General features: G+C 37.4%; 1 protein-coding gene across 2 annotated transcripts in view; it reads left to right on the forward strand.

Moving 5' to 3' along the window:
- MARCHF1 (membrane associated ring-CH-type finger 1) overlaps nucleotides 1-13,584 on the forward strand; it is a 225,569-nt gene extending 211,985 nt beyond the window's left edge. For both annotated transcript variants that reach the window (XM_053941549.1, XM_053941550.1), the window contains 2 exons: nucleotides 6,087-6,234; nucleotides 8,438-13,584. In XM_053941549.1, coding sequence (XP_053797524.1) covers nucleotides 6,087-6,234; nucleotides 8,438-8,739 — 450 coding nt within the window. In that variant the 3' untranslated portion in view covers nucleotides 8,740-13,584. The remainder of the gene's footprint in view (nucleotides 1-6,086; nucleotides 6,235-8,437) is intronic.
- Nucleotides 13,585-16,324: the final 2,740 nt, after the last annotated feature.

Genomic DNA, 16,324 nt, shown 5'->3' on the forward strand with positions numbered 1-16,324 from the left:
CAGTGAACAGCTCACTGTGGAGCCTGAGCCAATTAGTACCGCAACAAGTGACCAGAAAACCCTCCCTAATATAAATAACTGTGAGCTACATATTCTCACACTGTTGACATATCTTCACTGCTCAGCTCACTTCAGCATACGCCGCACCAGTTCTTTTTCAAAAGTGCTGGCTAAATCCTTCGGGTTGAGTTTCAGATAAGAAAGATCTTTTTCTATGTGTTTTTAGTCTGTGTGCTGAGTGCAGTTTCTACAACAGCCTCTAGTAAGTAATTTCAGCCTTTATTTTGCAGGCGTAATTACTTTAAGATAAAGGTTGGCTGAAAGTATTTCTTCAGACTGTAGAAGGAATTCAGAAAATATTACATTGTGACTTTAGGTGAGAGCAGAAATCCTTCCAGCTGTGGGTGTTGTTTAGATTATACATGGGCATTTTTTTCTGCTAAATGATGTATAGGGAGAAAAATGTCACGAAAAATATTTAATATTAGCAATGTTCCACCCATACCAGCTTCCTCTGTCAGACCTCCTTACATGCAATTTTTAAAACAGGGTTCCTGAAAATACCCAGGGGTTAAAAAGTCCAGGCATTCATCATATGTTGCAAAGCAGCCCATTAACTTCGCCTTCAATATTTGACATCCTCAGTGCTGAGCCCCTGCAGCAGAGAGACTTCCAGCTGTAGAGGTGTGAATCTGCAAACCTGCAGTAGAACTGCAGTTGCCTCAGGACATCAGTGTACGGACGAAAATCTGTAGCCAGTGTGACAGAACATTACCATGAACAGAAGGCAACACATGGGCACAGAGTGGTGGATGGGAGCAGGGAGGCAGCAAATCTCCAATGCGAAGGTGGGGAAAGGAAACACAGGCAGCAGAGTTTGCTAAGTGCCATTGAGAGGTGTGGAGACAGCTTTTGTGTGAGCAGCATGGAGCTTTCGGTTCTGCACTGGGCCACCATGAAACCACTTTGCAGAAAGCAGAATGTATGGGAGGGAATTAAAATTGCAGATTTGCTTCTGTTAAGCAGAGAAGGCTGTGTTGGTATGTAGGACATGAAGCAGCATCCCCACACTCACAAGGAGTGTTTTCAGAAAATACTAAAGAAAATATCCATAGTTACTTGTTGTGTATTGATTAATAAAGCTTTTACTAGAAGTGGCCTGCAGGGAGGCAGATTTTTGTCCTTTAAAATAAATGAGAGATTTTCTCAAACTACTTTACAGGAAAGGGAAGTGGTTTAAAGTTCCCTGTATGTTTTAGGGTTTGGTGGGCTTTTTAATTTTTTTTTTTTAATTTCCCTAGAAGACTCATTACTACATTTTGTAATTATAAGAGTGGGATTTGCAATCAGTAACCATTCTCTTGAAGTTTCTGAGTGAAATTTTCTTTAGGAAACAAAAGCAAAACGTGAGGTAGAAACCTAGAACAGGGTACAGTTTTGCAGCTGCCACTTTAAAGATTATTCCAAACTTCTCGGACAGTAAAGCATAGGAATTCCAACTGAGGTGCACGTTGTGTCTTAGAAGCAGCTGTAAGTAGTAATTGGGGTGGGACGAGTGTTTTTGATCACATTCGCAATCCAGCTTCTTTCCATTCCTGCTAGGAGCCTGTGAGTCAGGCAGTCTCCTACCACCCTCCAGTGGTTTTCAGAGCACAGTGCAAGCCACATGTTCGGAAAGCTTATTCAGAAAATAAAAAGGGGGCTGGGGATATTCCAAGCTTTCTGCTAGGGACACATTTGGATTTTTGTAACACTTTGGATTTATTTGTGACTTGTTTAAAAGGTCTTTCGGTTCTGGTTAGGTATTACAAAGTGTTCTAGCACTCCTGTTCTGTGAAGCATTATGATACTCATGCAGCTGCTTGCATTTGCAGGACATTAAACCATCTGCATTTGTGAAGATTTCCAGTCTGTGTTTGTATTGCTGCCAGGATTACAGAATCTGTGGGTGTGACAATTGGATGTACAACAGTGAAGGGGTGTTTTGTTGGGGGCTGGGCAAAAGCTACAGGTTTTTCTATTAATTTAGTGAGTCCATAATTTGCAGATCATTATAAATACCTCCTCTGGCTGTTAGCCTTCCATTTATTTCTGTTGTTACAGTATCTAGAGCAGCTTAGCAGCATTAACATCTAAGATCCCAAAGAAAATTGCATCTGTGTACTTAACTTTGTGCTGTTTTTCTGTTCTTGGTAGCATGTGATATTCTGTCCAGGGCATGTTGCAGTGTCATCAACCTGATTCCTGTATTTTCTTGGAGATCACTGATGAAGACATGACACAATTTATTTTTATTTTGCTATTATGAATGTGGAAAGCCATGAAAAAACTGCAGGAGCTTCAAAACACAGCAGGGATGAATTTATCAGAGGTTAAGGAGGCATTAATGCGCTATGTGACGTGAAAGGTAGCGCCTGCCAAAATTCCCCACACAACTTTAGGCTGTATTGAGCCCTGGACTATAAAGCACAAGTAAACGGGGCTGCTGCTTTCATTACTCATTACATTGTTGTCTCGTCCTTGGTTACGTATTTTCAAGCAGTTTTTGTTTCACATAACTGTTCTTTTGTCCAATCAAGTCTGTGCTAAAACTAACAGTTAATTTTTTGATACAAACCTATTGCAAAAATCCTAAAATAGGGAATTGCACTCTTCTGCTCCAGGGTGCATAAATTGCTGGCTTATCTACTAACATCACTCATCTAGTAGGGCATGACTCATCTAGTTACAAAGTACTCTCTGTTCAGCCAACCCAAAATACATGAGTAGGACGGGGAAGTTACATCAGCTACCGCTGGGATCACCAGAAGTACAGCACAAAGTTTAATTGCTTTTTCCTTTCTGAGTTCAGCCCATCATCACCATAGTTGAGAGAATTGTGATTGCAGCAAGGGCAGGGCAAAACAAAAGAGCAGCTTTGGGGCACACTAAGAGCTGTAGAATGCTCCCAAGTACCTGTCTGTGACAGATGGAGTCTCTCCTTGGATTTTATTCCTCTCCTGTTTTGGTTTTCTTTTAAGTAATAAAACCAAACTGGGAATGCGAGATATTCTGCACAGTCTCCCAGTCCCATAATCACCTACACCCTGGCGACCTCTCCCAGTGTCTTGGAAGCCACCTTCTGTCTGGTGAGGTAATGTGTGTGTGGATAGAATAGACAGACAAGGCAAGGCAGGCTGTCTTGTGGGAGAAGAAAAGCAGCCAGCTGGAGGAAGAAGAGTCCAGTAGGCCTTGGCTTGCCTTCTGGCTGATCATGAGTTGTTACCAAAAGGGTCTGCTTCAGCCAGTTTCTGCTGGCTTCCTCTCCTGAGATAGCTTTCTTGTAAATCTCAGCAGAACTCTGTGAGCTTGAACCTTTATTTACCTATCCTGCCTGTTGGTTGGTTGATTTTGTCTAGGTTTTTTCCACCTACAAAATGTTTACATTTAGACTAATGGGACCAGCATCTGTCTTTGGGTATTCAGATCCACACGAAGACTTTTGAGTATGTTAGAGAGTAAAATGGCTATAAAGAGACTGCGCATATACATGACTGTGAAAATTTTGCAGAGTCTTCGCTCCAACAGACCAAATGGTGTAGCATCAAAGTTGAGATAACAGGTGAAATCTTTTTAAGAACAAATCATTCTTCATTATGTTCTATGTTATCTCTCAAAAAGCATCCACAGGTAAGTGAAGGGTTAAGGTAAAATCCTTTCTTCCATCTGGACAAAGACAAGGTTTCTTTCTTTCAATTCAAGTTACAAGACTTGAATTGAATTTTCACTGCAAAAAGAATGAAAGTCTCCAGGTCAAAGGCTGTGTAACCTGGTGACTGTAATGAAATGAGACTGTAATAATGCCACATACTGTCTGGTCCGACCAGTGAATATTATCTACATGAACTATAATTAATATAAAGTTTTGGGGTTTTATTACTTAAAAGAAAACCAAAACAAACCTTTTTTTAGATCTCCCATTTTTCCAGACTGCCATACAAAACCCAGCAAGCTTAGTTTTCACCCAAAAGTAGATGTATCAGAAACTGAAATGAGGTCTCAGCTAATAAATAAGCTGATGGCTCTGACTCTTTGTATATTACTCAGGAAATATTTACATTTTTCTAAACAATTATTTATGCTTTGTGTTCATGAAGCGTAGGAGAAGTGGTTGTTGAAAGACCCCACCAGGACTGCTGCATCCAGCTGTGGGGTGCCCACTGAGGTAATGTTGGAGAGAGTCCAGAAGAGGCCACAAAAAATTATCAGAGGGCCGGAGCACCTCTATTATGAGGAAAAGCTGACAGTTGGGGTTGTTCAGCCTGGAGAAAAGAAGGCTTTGAGACCTTATTGTGGCCTTCCAGTACCTAAAGGGGCCTGTAAGAAAGATAGAGCAAACTTTTTAGCAGGGCTTGTTAGAGTAGTACAAGGGGTAATGATTTTAAACAAAAAAAAAAGGGTATATCTCGACTACATTCAGAATAAACTTCTTACGATGAGAATGGTGAAACAGTGGAACAGGCTGCGCAGGGAAGTGGTAGGTGCCCCATCCTGGGAAACATTATGGTCAGGTTGGATGGGGCTCTGAGTAGGCTGGTCTAATTGCAGACGTGCCTGCTCATTGCAGGGAAGTTGGACAGATGACCCTTAAGGTCCTTTTGAACCCAAAATATTCTGTGATTCATAGAATTTTGGCAAGGGCTAGAAAATGTTCTAGAGATTGTGTTTTGAGGCAACAGCTCTGAAACATGCAAGATTTAACTGCCATTAAAGATTGAAGTTTGTTTGGCCTGGTATGTCCTGCTCTACAAGCAGGAAGAAGTATTTCTGAGAGTTTTTCTCCTTGGTGACACGGCACTGACCCTCCTCAGGTTTTACTGCAGTTGTGCTCCTTCAGAATGTAATGTGACTGCAAAGAGTGTTCAGAGTAGAATGGCTATGTTGGTTCAGGTTAAAGGCTAAACATCTAGCTTGGATGGCATCTCCAGCCCTAGCCTTAAGAAATTTAGAGAAATTTGTTACTGCCCAGAAACAAAATTTTAAAAAATCCCAAACAGTGAAAACAGCTAATAAAACCAAAACAATCCAAAAACCTAAACAAGGAAAACCAAGACAAACTCACAACTTGGCAGTAAATGTGCAGCATGGCAGTGCTCTGGAGAGGCTGTGGTTGCTGTCCTAGCTGTAGCAGGTGGCAGCAGTGCTGTGGCACCGAGCTGAGTGCAGCTCAGTCCAGCGTTCACAGAGCCACAGGGAGGTGGCACTCGCATCTCATGCTTTGTACTGCTTTCCTTCCTCAGATGCCAGTACTGGCTCCAAGATTATCCATCAGAATTGAGGCATTTTGCTTTTAAGTGCTCTGTTCTTTTATCTGTTTTCAAAGGCAAATGTTTTAGGAGAGAAGGGGTTTGTTTTGAAGAAGTGCTGGGAAAAAATCCCTTGTCACAAGTGAGATTAAAAAAAAATCGCTTCAAGGGCTGCATTGTTCAATTGAAGAGAATAGCCTATTTCATCTTAAAATAGCCTTACCTTAAGCCAGGATTTAGCTCCATAATTCACAAACACGTGCCTGGAAGATCCTCCTCACATTACTGAGGTTATTTGGCTGCTATCATATATGATCATTTCCATGTAATCATCTTTTCAAGTTTATTGAATTTAATCCTCAATGCAGTTGCATTTCCTGTGCTTTTATTTTATGGGAAGACTGTTACATAGCTGCATTCCTATAATTTTAATACATATTACAAACAGATGTTTGGGCTTTTTATTCTCTCACCATGAGAAATGTAAATATAAAGTAAATATTAATCTTTTTATCTATCTATTAACGTGTTATGGTTGTACTGTAATGAAATTACTTATTCACAAGCAGACAGAAACAGAACAGTGTTCTTATTCCTCTGAATTTGTGAAAATGAGATCATTGTGAATTTAACAGGACAATGCACACACTCCTGTAATGCATATTACCAAAACTAAAGGATTTGTTAATTTTATTACTGCTTGTGTTTTTGGTAGAGAGAGCCACAATGCCCTAATCAGTTTAACGTAAAATTTTACAAGTCAGATTTTTTTAATTACTTCTTTTTTTTTTTTTATTTCAGTGGGAGAAATTACAGATGACAACAAGTGAGAGGAGAAAAATTGTGTGTTCAGTCACATTCCATATAATTGCAATTACCTGTGTTGTTTGGTCATTGTATGTTTTAATTGATAGAACCGCTGAAGAAATCAAACAAGGCAATGATAACGGTAAGTATCTTTTACCTTCTTCAGTGCTGCTGATAATGCAATGCCTGGCTTTGAAAGGCAGCTCTGTAACCAGTCACATTCTGTTCTTAAATAACAGCTCACAGCCTGCACCAAAGGCTTTAATGCAGAAGTTCTGAATGCGTCAGTATGAAAATCTTACCTAATGCCCCAGCAGAGAGAACTCTACTTTGTGTAATCATTACAACAGCTTAACTAGCCTGCCGCTTCTTCCTGCGTTCATCTCCCATTATCTAGGTAATTCTAAAGCTCAGGCAAAAAGATGAGTCAAGTTCAAACAGCTCAATGCAAGTTCAGGACCTTAAATAGCAATTTATTTATATTAATCACTTGAACCTTGATAGGAAGTATGATAGAGCTTCTTCATTAACAACCTTCCTAATACAAACTTCCAAGAGACTGTTTTTCAGTTGTGTTAGTCCTTCATGTGGGATTTGAGTAGCATGGAAAGCCATTCTTGTGTCCTTTCAAATAGAATTTCACTTCGAATGTCCATGTTCCAGCTGTATTTATTGGTTATGCACTGGAACAGAGAAGTCATAGAGTCTCCATCTGCAGAGATACTGAAAATCCAACTGGACATGTGTAACAAAATGCATGCTTAATGTCAGTAGGAGCCATACTTAGCATATGTAGAAAATATATCCTAAATTTAACTACTGTTTTCCATTTCAAATCGAAGTTTGATCTTAAATTTAGTCTTAAATGTGGTCCTGATGATAAAAAGCTTTTGAGTTTTGATCTGAATTGAATTGAAGCACCCTAGAGGAACATAGGTCTCTAGCTTTGTGTTACATTCCAAAGTTAACATGGAAAACAAAACAGGTGGAGCTTTGTGCCTTGCTAGGTAGATAAATATTTGATGCTTGCCTTACTTGCCCTAGAGAGGAAAATAAGCAACAAGCCTCAGTAAGTCACAGATGAATACACACTACAAAGTCTTGTTTTGCATTCTTTTGAAATGGGTAACCTTGCTTTTTATCTCAAAAAACGTGGCCCAGAGGACAGGACTAGGTATGGCTTTGAATTTCTATTTATGAGTACAACTATATCACCCTATTTATTACAAGGGGGAAGTTATTTATGTAGATTAGCTGAATTTACATAACAAAACAGCTAACAGGGATTTTTGTTGTTACACACAATGCAAAAGAACGTTAATTTTTCCTGGTAGGCTGAAAAAGTATTTATGATTTGTATAGCATTCAGTATTTGCCAAATGTAATGGCTGATTCTTTACACTAAAAAATTGACAAAGGAGCTACTTACAACATGCAGAAGAAAGTGCGAAGAGGGGACGCTTTTGCTCCAAAATTTGCTTGTTGCAGGGGAGAATACTTTAACAAAAGTGAACATGTAACTATGGGGAATAAGAGGGACATATATGTAGTTTGCTTTCTTCTCCATTTTCTCTCTTTAAAAGGGAATTGCCAAGACAAAGACAGTCAGCACTGGAGAAAAAACACTTCATAAACATATTTTGAGAAGGAGAAAAATTGAAACCCTGAATAATACTAGTATTGTTTGTTAATATTCTAGTTTTTAAACCCATTTTAAACCCCCATTATTTAAGGGGTTGGTTTTTTTTTTCTCTTTAGGGAAGTATATGATGCAAACCCTTTAATTGCTAAACCTGACACTGGTTTATAGAAAAGCAAATTTAAAATATATTTAAAATATTCTAGAATTTATATGGCACCAGCGGTAGGGAATCAAGTTTCACATAAACTTATTCTTGAAGAAACAGGTCTAGGTTCAGCTGACCTCTCTACTAATAAAGCTTAAGTCTGAATGGGAATCCTGGAAAAAAAAAGAAAGATACAAAACTCTGTCCAATACCAGTTAATAAAAAAAGATGCTTCCTGTATTACCACAGAAGCAGCAGCAGCTTATCTTCAATGTTAAAAGGTGGAAGAAATCCTGAAAGAAAGTTTTTGAGAGTAGCATTGATTTTTTTCATTGATTTATTTGACCAAATCAGTTAAAAGTGGGAAGCAGTTTCCTACTCCATGGGCAGTTTCTTGGCCAGCCTATGGAATAGGAAACCCTGTCTATTTTCTAGAGCCACAACTGCCCCAATAGCATGCACGTACCCGGGCATTCTTAGCAAGTGGCTTCTTTTCAGTATACATTACTGAAACAGTGCTTGATATTCAATGTATAACATAACCTTTCTATTTCAAAGGTGTCCTTGAATGGCCATTTTGGACAAAACTCGTTGTGGTGGCCATTGGGTTCACAGGAGGCCTGGTATTCATGTATGTGCAGTGCAAGGTTTACGTCCAGCTGTGGCGCAGGTTGAAAGCCTACAACAGAGTGATCTTTGTTCAGAACTGCCCAGACACCATCAAAAAACTGGAGGAGAAAAGCTCTCCGTGCACTCAGCCCTCAGAGGTGAAGGACGCAGTGGTGGTGCCAGTAGCACAGACAGGTACAAACTCTCACCCGGCAGCGGAAGAGGCGACATCGGAGGTCATGCCAGTTTGACACAGACATCATTGCTTCTTCCTTGCAGAGTAAGCTGTAGTGTTTGCTACACTACAAATACTACAAAAAGTAGAAATGACTGAGCATTTTTTCAGTTAAAGAAGACCCCAACCAAACAACAAAAAAAATACCCCATACAAAAACCAAAACCGTACAAGGAAAATGGATCCAGCAAAGCAGCTTGTTACTGTATGGAATGTGACCGTTCGTGATGTAGTTTCGCAACTAGTCAGCAAGTGTAGTGAAAGTGGAAGTGTAGAAAGTGCAATAGAGAACAGGTTTAACAGACAATGCCAAACCTATATAACAATGTACTTTTTTTTTCCCTCCTAACTGGGCTGGCTGGGAAAGTAGAAAACAGAAGTGATACAATGATTTTGTTTACAGAAGAAACAAAACCTTTCAACTGTTTACTACCAGAAGTTGTATTTGCTATTTACCTTTTCAAAGATTCGCTTCAAAGGGTACCAATCCAAGTAATATGCATTAACAGAATCAAAGTACAGAGAGCTATACTGCAGCACTCCCTCTCTAAGCCTCGTACGGTAACACCTCCATGTGACTGGAGTGGAGCCTGAATGTTTGGGCAGCTGTGTCAACTATGGATATTTGAACCAGTTGTTTTTAACTATGGCTGGATTTTTGAAAAGTAAGCAGTTCCAACCAGTATAAACTCACGTCTCCATAAGCTGCAGATAGTTTTTTTTTAAAGGTCAGGGAAGTATAGGAAGGAGGTAATATGTAGATATGCATTTGGAAGAGCAGCTCCACTGTTTATTTTACTTTATAGGAGTGAATTAGGCATACATTGGATAGACAAAGTATTGAGGCAGAATTGTAAATGAAAAAAAAAAGCAGTTACTGCAGAATTACACAGAAGTAAATTGTCTGTTATCAAAGGTCGGAAAAAGGATGACACATACTGAAAATGGAAGCTACTTTTGGTTTTATTTTTTAAGATTCATGATACAGGAAGGTAGATGTAAGAGAACATACCTACCTACATATCTTAAGAAAACATTCGTTTTAATCTCCTTGTTCTAAAAAGATAGTTTTTATCTTCCTGACTGAGAAAAACAAATCAATGGTTTCCTTCTGTACAGGTAAACTTAAGGCATTAGACATTCAACAGCTCAGTTGTTATTTTCGTGTTTTGAGCACTGGCATATAAAAATGAAGTGTGAATAGCATTAAAAGGTGCAATAGATAAATGAATGTAGATATAATACTGTGTCCAACAGGGTGAATTATATATAAGGAACCAATTTTGTGATTCACTTTGCAAAACTGTGGTGTTTACTGTAAGGACACGAGCAAGTCTTGACTCAGAGTAGTTATGTACTGGTGTGCACAAGTTTGGGGCCTGAACATAATGTATATTTTAAAATGAAGTTGAAAGTTCTTTTTTTTAATCTTGTATTTAGTAAAAGAGGAAAAGCAAATAAAGAACCAGAGTAATGAGGACAGGAGAGTAGAGATTCACTTAAAGGAGGGCTATCTGCCACAATTACAAGTGAACTAGAGTTCTACAGAAGCCTTGAAGTTTTTACTGGTAAATTTTCTCTTTATACACTCAAATATTTACAGAGAAATAACAGACTTATCCCATTCTTGCAAATACCCAGGCTTTAAGGCCTAAGATGTATTGGAATTTATATACTAGGTATTCCTTTGTGAATGTTTACTGGCTTAAGGCTCAGGGAATACTAGAAGTAGCAGTGTTAACAAGAAATGTGTCTTCAATCAGACTATTATATTCTTTTGTATTGGAATTGCTCTTGTAATTTGGCTGTGACTAAGTGATTGTTAGCTGGCTAGACAGGACACAAAATCTTGGTGCTTGAATGGGTCCTTAATACACATCAATATTTGCTGTAAGTTACTCCAGGTGAGTTGGATTTATGTTGAAGTTTTTTCATGTAATGGCACACACTTTTTATATAAAATAATTTCCCAACTAAACAACTGCAACTTCCAATTGTAGCAGCTTCTTATTTGAAACAACATACAAGAGAAACCAAATAATTTCTCCACTTAAAATTGTGGTGGAGATTTCAGAAGGTTTTCAGAGCATGATGACACAACTAAGGAATGTCTAATAACTGCACATGCTTAAGATAGTCTGCTATGGCATGGTTTTCAAAAAGCTACTCGTGGAAAGGTAACTCTCATGGTATCTGACGTCAGACACTTAAAATTACTAACTGCATCTGAATGTTTGGAAGGATGTTTACAATAAAACTCAGCAAAATTTAGTGACAAGAAACATTATTATGAAAGATAATTAAGAGCTTTCTGAATTAATAATTTCTTACTAAGTGAAAGTAACCCTGCTTCTTTAGCCAGCTTGTTCTTTGACTGTGGTAACATCATGACCCCATTGAAAGTACTTTATCCCCTATTTTGTCAGTTTACTGGACAGTAATTCGCATTGGATTTTTTTTCTTGAAGAAGTATAAAATTCACCTCGAAGAAGAAAATACCTGAAGATTCTGAAAGCAGAACTATAGCATCCAACAAGATTTTGCATTTTTTAAAAACACACTTGAAGAGTCAGCTACAGAAAAGACAATGTGAAAACTTTTATACCAATGCCTTCAACTTCAAACACTGTTGTGGCACTCAACCATATATGCAACTGAGTTTACAGTTAATTAAATAAAAGAAAGCAGAAAGACTTCAGTTGAAATTCCTCCTCTCCCTTGGAAATACTGAATGTGGACAGCAGGAAAAGGAGTAAAATGGGACACTGTTTGCTGAGATGGACAATGAGACAAGTCACCAGCAAGAGAGATTTCAGCTGGCTTGAAGCAACCTTTAACCTTTTAAAGCATTACAGTGTTAGCCTGTGCATCCCGTTCTTTTCTTAGATGCACTGCATTTTCTAGAGCTTTCAGGAATTTCATGCAGGATTGGAATTAGTTTCTGAAGCAGGGTACAAACTCTTCAAGAGAGCAAGGGGCTATTCACACCACCATGCCTTGGATTCTGGTCTTCAGTAATAAGGAAAGTACATGGATAGAGAAACTAGACAGATCCTTATCAACCAATACTTTTTCATTCCCAAAAAAAGTACAATTTTCTGTATTAATTTATTAACCACAGTATTCTATCCTGGGAAAAAAAAAAAAAACGCAAAAAATCAAACCACCAAAACCATACAACTAAACAGAACAGTATACTGAAGGTTTTAAGATGAAGTCTAAAGACTTTTTAATAAAGATACCATCTCAAATAAAGAACCATATCAAATTCCTGTGTAGCCACAGTGCGGCTCTGGCAAATATGCTGACAGTGGAATTTGGCCTGGCTAAACCCACAAGGGCAGAACCTGGCTCTGAGCTGCCATTAGCAAGAACAGCTTGTTTAACCTAAGTTTTAATAAAGGTAGGTAGAAGTAATTTGGTGTCAGGTCAGATCTGGAAGTCTGAACAAGATACTCCTGTATTCACTCCTGTGAACATGCACATTTCTTTTCCTGTGTTTAAGTTACAAGCATTATAATGTTTATTTCAAACTGGCATAAACATACCACCCACATTTGACTATCAGTAGCATTATAAAGATTCTTGACTAGTCCAACCGTGCCATTCACACACTGCTCTATCTGAAGGTATTATTTTTGTTGTGTAGAAAAAATAATTCTCCATCTCCAGAACAAAGAGTTTATAACTTCCAATAATGCAGTGAAACTTACTCTGATGAAAATATTTTACTGTGTATAATATTCGGAACTACAAGTTTGTGTTGTTTAACTCCCTCTCTTTTGCAAAAGAAAAAGTATATGTTTTTGTGGGTGAATGTGTATTGGAAGACAGAAGGTAAGGGAAACAAAAGTAATGTATCTGCTTAATGTTGTGAAAAAATGTATTTGTATTAAACAAATTACTCAAAGTACTGCAGTATTCTACATTTGTCACCTTGTTACCTAGAGCATCATATGCTGAACATGGATTGGCAAGAACACAATCTTGCAAGAAAGGTAAACAATATAAGTCAGTTGCTTACTTAATACTGATAAACTTGCTAAGATGCAAGGGGCTACTTCTGGGTACCCCACCTTGGCAGAATGCTCAGGAAAATACCTCATAGTACAAAAACACTTATAGTGTTAAGCAACTGATAGTTGCTTAACTTGCAGGCTTCAGCCCTATAAAGAAGCCTAGAAAGCAACTGGTTTTGCATCCATAGGATAATGGATGACTAGTACTGGGTTTCAACTCCAGGGAGGTACGAGGACGAAAGCTGCCTAAGGAAAGCAGTGCGTGGGTACAAACTGTTACAGTGATTTTGGAATGTCCAACACATAAAAGCTTTAAGTATGGATTGGACAGTTAAATACTTCAAAGCTAATCCCAGCTCAGATTGTCAGCATGGATCCTGTTCATTTTTGTATTATTTTATACTTTGGTGAGGTTTTTTCCTTTTTGAAAACCATAAAGACATTTTTGTAAATTAAAAGGAATATTGCATGTTTACATTATAAAAAAAGCCTGTGCATTTTGTGAAGTGTAAAACCAAAGAAAATATCTTACCTTGACTAAAACAGAATGTTCCAACCAAGGTCCAAATTTAGTTTTGTACAGATCCACCTACTCCATATCTTTCTCATAGATGGTCAGCTGGAGAGAGAGTGAGCTAAGTTTCAGAATACCACAATTCTAGCTACAATCATATGGCTAATGATTGGTAAGAATATATGTTCAAAACACAGAAGTAATGTTCTAACAAATTGCATTCCGTATATCCAAGGCTAGCCACTTCTTCATTTTCTTAAAGCTGCCCTAACTAGCTCACCATGTAAATACAAATGGATTCACAAATCCCTGCAAGATACAGAAGAAACAGCATAAACAAAGTTACCCTAGTAAAGATATATTAATTTCCATTTATTAGCATATGGAAAAGTGGAGCCAATTTTGGTTTCATAATTAAAAGAGCAGAGGTATGGGTCCCTGAGCATTTTGTTTTGCACACAAGAGTTTGAATCTCTTGATGAAGGGCACTGTTAGAACACAAAGCATGTTTCTGTTTAGTTTGATGTCTGTATGCACACATCCCAGCCAATAAAATATTAAGGCTGTTCTGCATGAGCTTTCCTAAAAATCAAAAAAACTGTCAAAGAACTTGCCAAAAATACTGGTGTACCAGATTTCCACTACCTATGACACACAGCTCAGAAAATAACCTCATAACAGCTCAGAAAATAACAGCTCAGAAAAGAACAGAATGATTCCAGTCTGCTGGACAATGTGGACCCTGGGACAAACTTGCACTTTTGCTACTTGCAAATACCTATAACTGATACTAAGTGAATCACAGGACTTTTTTTTTTTTTTTTAACATAGAATATAATATATGAAAATAATCAGCACTATTCCAAATAAAGAAAATAGGTCACAGTAATTTTTAAGTGTGTTAAGTAAATCACTAATAATTTGAGGAGATACTTCTGTAATGAAACATGGACCATTACATCTATGTATGCACATGCCTGGGAACATGGTGAACAACATGATCAACATATTTTAATAATGGCTCACAAACAGGATAGAAGTGGAAAGCAAAGTTGCAGGATTAAGATGGGGTCATATTAAAGTCAGATAAGGACAAACATAAAGTGTTAATGGCTCACAGAAGAAAGACTGCTACTTACAGTAGCCCAGAAGATACAGTCAAAAGAACAAATCGGTCTAGAAATTCTGGCAAAGGCTTTAATGAATCTTCAAGTGCCACTTACCTCTAGGTTTGCTACCAAGTTTTGAAAGCTGGGGAAAAAGAATGTTTTATTAAAAAGTGTGGATGAGATTTTTTTAGCACTTCATATCTTAGCAATGGGTGTCATCCCTTTTATCAGTTTTCAAATCAGCATGGTATTGTCTTGGTCAATTGTGTGAACTTGAATAAGAGCTGATATTAGTAGGATGCTTCCCTTTTTATGTAGCAATGTTGTTATTGCTAAATTTATTATTTAGGACTTCTGTTTTTAAAGTAATGCCATCATTTTAGTTTAATAACTTGATTAGTTTTATTTTTCCTTTGTAACACGTAACTAGTAACATATTAATAATTTTAATATTTTAACATTTTAATAAAAAGTGGACAGTCAAGGCTTAGGGAACTTGATTACAGCACCATTATGGTAAGTGTCTCACCATCAGATTATTTTCAGTCATTAGAGGAACTCTGCACAGGACCTTGGCAGGTGATTTTAAGACAACAGTTTAAACTGCAGAGCATAAAGCAAACCTCATTAGCAAAGTCTCTTACCTTCATGAAACTTACTTCTTTTGGGGAAGTCTGGAAATCAACTATAATGAATTTTTACTCTTGAAAGAGCTGGAAGATAGAATGATAATTTATGCATTGTATCATGCTGAGACTGACCAAACAAGCCAATTTGATGTAATTCTGTACTGCAAGTATTTTATTGCCCTTTAACCTGGAAGGTTCCTTAAGCAGAGAACTTTTTCTGCTGAGAAAAAGAAAGGTTTTTTTTGTACTACACTTTCATATCTGCCAGGTGTCTAGCAAACCCGTTTTAAAAAAAGTGAAACTCCCATATACAAATTTTTGATCCCAGACTTTGTCATCACATATGGCAGTGTCATCACAGAGATGAGTAAATATGTTATTGCATTGAAAGACAAACTTAACGAAAAAAAAATCATTATACTCTATAAGTATATCCCTTTACAAATGGCTTAATTTGTTTCCAATACTAATTGTAAATTAATTTATATTTACAAGCAGGTTTGAGAACATCAGCAGCTTCTGTTTGGTTTTTCTTTTTTTAAATCACATTTGCTTTGTGTAAATGAAAGAAAATCATCATTTCTACTGGACTTAGCTGGTTCTTTCCAGCTGAGACCATCAGTAGGGTATGTTTCACAACTAACAAGTCAGCTGCTACTGAAAGTCTGAATGTAATTCAGCCACTTCCTTAGAGAAGCCTGGATGAAGTAAAACACAGTAGGAACATTGCACCAAACTGGAAAGTACACAAAAAAACCTGAAGTTCTTACATGAAAGTGGCTTTATGTGTAAAAGTATTACTATTTTGTTTGACATGTTGTATATTTAATATGAGCCATGATAATTAATGAAATAGTAATTTTAACTATTACAGCTTTGAGTTGAAAACTAAAAAAAAAAAAAAACCACAGGACCATTGCAAAACAGTACTTGACAAATTAGAATGAAAGAAATCTTCCCTAAAATGAATCCTTTATCAGAAAAAAAACCCTGTAAATTACAGGGAATATGAACAGAGGATTTAGCATTAAAATCTGAAATCCTTGGCTACAAAAGAACAGAATTTCAAGGTATTCTCCACAGCAAGTTTGTAAGAACAGAGAACATCACATAACTGTTTCTCATTCCCACTGTTACCAGCATCTACTTTCTAAATTTTAAAGAAACAAAGTAACAATTCAGAACTCCTGAGAGCATTTGTCTTTTCTTCACCTGTATGAAAGAAACTCATTAACATACAACACTCTAATAGCTGGTTATAAAGCATGATTGGATTATGAAATTAATTGAAGAGATTCCGGCAGCTTGTCTCAGTAACATATGTGAGGCA

This window comes from Vidua chalybeata, chromosome 4, assembly GCF_026979565.1.
Source record: "Vidua chalybeata isolate OUT-0048 chromosome 4, bVidCha1 merged haplotype, whole genome shotgun sequence".
In the NCBI taxonomy this organism is placed as follows: domain Eukaryota; kingdom Metazoa; phylum Chordata; class Aves; order Passeriformes; family Viduidae; genus Vidua; species Vidua chalybeata.